Genomic DNA, 4,712 nt, shown 5'->3' with positions numbered 1-4,712 from the left:
GCCGACGCAGGCGCACAGCTATCGGCGGGGACCGCACTCGCGGGACTTATTTCGTCCTGCGGTGGAGCGGATTCCCGGGGCAGGCAAACAGGTTCTGCTCCTGGCTGGGGCGCGGAGCTGCGGATTAACTGTGCGCGGTGTTCAAAGCTCACTAGCGCAACCATGGCAGGGGAGGCGGAAAGTGAAGACGCGCTGTGTGCGCTTTTATGGCAATGGAGAAAATGCAAAATTTCAATATTGTTTACAGGACATGCGCTCAACTTTCCTGGTCGTGCGTGTTGGGGCGGGAGAGAGAGACTTCTGAGCACTTTTGCCACACAGCACTAACAAAGTTTCCAGTTAGACTGCAAGCTACCAGTTACCCAGCATGGAAAAGCAGCCTCGGAAAGCTCTGCTGTGTAGAGAGACCTGATGCAAATCGCCCCCTGTGATTCTGGAGCGTGTGTTGGCCTCGCCTGTACCACTTGACTCGGAGTCAGAACATCATACACTGTCAGGCCGTAGAGTGGGCAACTTTGCTCAGATGTGGACAGGATGGAGGCAGACCCCGGACTCAGAGCAGGGGCGGGTCACTAATTCCGAGAAAGTGCCAGAAGCTGGCATGTGTTGTTTGGGGTTGTCGGCCAGCGTTGGAGGCTGATGGCCTGGCACTTGCCTCTCTGCCTCAGCCATAGCATAAGGGCCAGGTGAGTCTGAAGACAAGTGGAAGATGACCAGAGAAGGCAGTGAGACACCAGGATGCACACACCAAAGCCTCGCAAAGTTGAAAACTGCCCCCAGTAAATGTGGGCCTGAGTTGCCCAGGCTAGCCTTAAGCTAAGTAACCCAGGCTAACCAGCACTCACTATCCTCCTGCCTCAGCCTTTGGAGTACTGGGATTTCAGGCTAATTTCATGTCACCACACCATGTTCTACAGATTTGTCTTTCTCACTCTTTGTAAGGATTTGTTTCCTTTTATGTGTATGAGTGTATGCGCCTGTGTATGGCCACTTCCGTGGGTGCCTGGTACCAGGAAAAGGGCGCAGGAGCTCCTGGAAGCAGGGTTGCAGATGGCTTGAGCTGTTGTGTGGGTGCTGGGGACAGAATGATGGTCCTCCACGAGAGCAGCAGGTGCTCAGAAAGGACTCCGCCAGAGCTTTATCAGCCTGTGGGTCACGACCCCCTTTAGGGGGTCAGTTTTTTCACGGGGGCTTCATATTTAATACCCTGCATGTCAGATATTTACATTACACTTCCTGACAGTAGCACAATTACAGTTATGAAGTAGCAACCACAATAATTTTATGGGGAGAGGGTCACCACTACATGAGGAACTGTTTTAAAGGGCTGCAGCACTGGGAAGGCTGAGACCCACTGCACTAAGCCATCTCTCCAGCCCCGATTTGTCTCTTTTTAAAATGTCTGTGTGTGTGTGTGTGTGTGTGTGTGTTCACACACGCATGGGTGCCACAGAGCACACGTGAGAGTTGGAGAAAGTCAGTCTCCCCTTCCACGTGGGTTCTGGGGATTGAACTTGGGCCCTCTGGCTTAGACCGCAAGCGCCTTTGACTCCCCAGCCATCGCTCTGACCCGTGTTGTCTTTAAAGTGATCGAACTCTGGGGTGAAGGCATTCCCAAGAGCAGGCGCCGCGATGGGCCGAGTGAACTGTGTGGAGTGTGAGCCCGGGGGCCATGGAGGGGCAGCAGGGTGGCCCTGCTGGCAACCTGCTTTGCTGTAAACGGTAAGATGGGTGATTTACGAACTGCCTGAAACCCGAGACACCAGAGTTAGCTGTAGAAGCCGTGGTGTGGGGACTCCCCCATCAAACCCCTGCACACTTCTTGGAGCTTTCCCTAGTTTGGGGAAGGACTGAACTAACTAGCTAGGGCAGCGTCTGCACTTGCTCTCCTGGCCTTCCCCCTGGGTGCAGAATGTCACTTAACGGAAACATGTAATTTTGTCTGGATGCTGTTGCTTTTTTCCAATATATTCACTGCTGGCCGTTTCTTTCTCAGTCTCAGTCTGCATTTTTGTAATTAGCTTTTGTCTTCTCCTCGTGGGCACCGGTCTTCCCAATCCACAGTGGTTCCAACATCCGCAGGGGCAGAGCTAGCCTGGGGGACTCTGGGTAAGGAATGGGGAAGATAGGCAGGGCTGTGTCACCGGACGTGCTCCAAGGCGCACGTCACCCCACGTGACCCCGCGCCATCTTTCTTCCTGGCGGTGGCGTTTCCCCCCCGCCCCACTGCGCAGACGCGGAAGCTTTTGGTAGCCGGTGCCTGAGACTGCGTGGGGAAGAGTTCGCCGCGGGTGGCACTTTGTCCCAGGTGTGGGTCCCGCGTTCCGTGGGCGGCAGGCAGAGGCTCGCGGCAGAGCTGAGGGCCGGGAGTGCGGGCGGGGGCCCTGGCCGAGCTGAGCTCAGGAATCTGCGGCTTCCCGGGAGCGCGCAGGCGGCGCACGTGGGGAGCCGTGCGTGGAAGCCTGACCGGTGTGCCCTGACCTCTGACTCCAAGTAACCTTGCAAAGGGAGGGCCTAGGGTTAGACAGACAGGCGTGCAGCGGCCGGTGACCACGCTCCTCTCCCCACAGGTCTGGCCTCGGCATGGCCGCCCTGCTTGTGAGAAGCGCGGTGGCTTCGCTCGTGGACCCGCTCCTGCACCTGAGTAGCCTCGCCGTGAAGCCCCGGGCCTTCTCGTCCTTCCTGCTGGGGACCCTTCCAAGCGCCAGACCCTGCGCAGAGGTGCGCTCACTTCTCTGGGGCCGCCCCCTGCCGCAACTGCAGCCCTCGCAGGGCTTCAAGACCAAGGGTGTCATCAAGAGGCGCTGCAGGGACTGCTACATGGTGAAGAGGCGTGGGCGCTGGTTCGTCCTCTGCAAGACCAACCCCAGGCATAAGCAGAAGCAAATGTAAGGGCCAATGCCCGTGGGAAATTCGTTTCGCCGTATCAAAGAAAAATAAATGTAAGCATTCTGTAAGATCTGTGACTTAGGGTTTTGTTGAACTCACCTGCTTCCCCACCCCAAATCATAGCCCAGTTCCTTCAAATCCAATCAGTCCAGAGCTACAGATGGGGAAGGATTTACTGTTCCTGCAGCTGTGTGTTGAGCTGGAGGCCAGAAGAAACAGGAATGCAAAGCTAGCTTTAACTCTTGAGACAGGGTCTGGCTCTGTAGCACTGGCTGACCTGAAACTGCAGAGAACCTCCTGCCTCTGCCTCCCTGGCATTCATCAAATGCAGCAGAATGCAAGTGCTTTTTAGAAGCCAACTGAGCCAGAAGGCTCCTGTAGGGAGCAAAACCACCTCAGCTTAAAAATAAACGGTGTTGTTGGATAACAACTGTCCCAACCTTTGCTCAAGGAAAACCTTGTTTACATATAGATGTTTTTCAGATACCAATTAAAAAATGTTTGTCATGACTGTTCTTAAACACTGGAGTAGTAGTGTTCTTTATACCAGCAAATTCATGCTTTCAAAAGGAGGTTAGTCCGTTTTCAGCTCAAAGAAAACGACAAAGCACACTGGCTTCCCAAGGGAGCATTAGGACACCAGCTAAGTTTTCAAAGCTTGCATTCATGAGCATTAAAAAGCGGTCTGGGGTTTGTGCACCTTTTGGAATAGGTCTTTGACACTGGCTTTTTGTGGTTTTAAATCTCATTAGTCCAATAAACTTCAGGTTCACCTTGTGTAGTCTGCTTACATTCCATACTACAGCATGTTTTGTGGCCCTGTGACTGATGCAGAGTCCTGTGGATCCTCTGGCCCAGGAGTGACACCTGGTAGCTACTGGTACCTTGGGTCATTTTCCCAGAGTGTCATGAAATCAGAGATGTTTTCAGTGGGTGGTTACAGGACCATTGCCTTTTCTTGGGGTCTTACAATAGCTGTTGGAACTGTAAGACATAGGTCTGATACTTGGTGAGCAGGTAGGTGTAGGCAGGAACCCTCCAGACAGGGCTTTGAGAAGAGGGATCCTGGCAATAATGTATTTTTAAGGGGAGACAGGAAAACCATGTGCTGTGATCTGTTGCATTCTGAAGGGCGTGTGTGAGCATTCGTGTGAACATGAAGCCTGGAGGAGAGTCCGGGGACACAGGAGGTACAGCTGGTGATCATGAATGCAACCAGCAACTTAGCAGGAGAAAGATCTGGCACAAACAGTAGTACAAACCCAGTTCTCTGGTTCATTATCGACACAAGGTTACATGCTGCGGGTTTACAAGCCTGGACTCTGCAGAAACCCATTAAACACCTGGCCAGCAGAGGGCCGTGGGCCAGGGTGACTGGACAGGCCTGGCTGTAAGCACCCTTTTCTCATTGTGGTCAGTTAAGTCTTTGAGGCCACTAGTGGGTAGTGGGACAGCTAAGGTGTGAATCCCAACGCCACCATCTTTAGCTGTGTGACAGTCCGTTCTGGATGCCTCAGTTCCCTGTCTATAAGATGGAAAATTAAAAGTTTCAAAACTATCATGTCAAAGTCAGAAGAATGTGGCACGTCACAGATACTCAGTGTGTGCTTGTCACTGTATTAGTAATACAGGACATTTGTCCTTTTATTTCCAGAATTCTCCAGTTGAAGTTATTTTCAGTAGAAATAAGTATACTTTTGAATAGCCTAACTCATTCACACTAACCTCTCGCAACGGCAAGGCCAGGGTGGGGTATGATTTCTGTTTATGTGAAGACACTCATGGCCATTTGGAAGAAGTGGAAAATGCCTGGCTCACTTCTT

The 4,712-nt window shown here is 52.6% G+C and overlaps 1 protein-coding gene across 1 annotated transcript; it reads left to right on the top strand.

Moving 5' to 3' along the window:
- Window positions 1-2,259: 2,259 nt before the first annotated feature.
- On the top strand, window positions 2,260-3,410 carry Mrpl36 (mitochondrial ribosomal protein L36). Its single transcript, XM_059276491.1, has one exon. The coding sequence runs from the start codon at window positions 2,584-2,586 to the stop codon at window positions 2,890-2,892; it is 309 nt and encodes a 102-aa protein (XP_059132474.1). The 5' UTR covers window positions 2,260-2,583; the 3' UTR covers window positions 2,893-3,410.
- Window positions 3,411-4,712: the final 1,302 nt, after the last annotated feature.

This window comes from Peromyscus eremicus, chromosome 11, assembly GCF_949786415.1.
Source record: "Peromyscus eremicus chromosome 11, PerEre_H2_v1, whole genome shotgun sequence".
Classification (NCBI taxonomy): Eukaryota; Metazoa; Chordata; class Mammalia; order Rodentia; family Cricetidae; genus Peromyscus; species Peromyscus eremicus.
This window is presented reverse-complemented; position numbering and strand designations above follow the sequence as displayed.

Excerpts from the sequence above, each read along its gene's own strand:
- Mrpl36 (XM_059276491.1), top strand. The coding sequence starts at position 2,584 with ATGGCCGCCCTGCTTGTGAGAAGCGCGGTGGCTTCGCTCGTGGACCCG.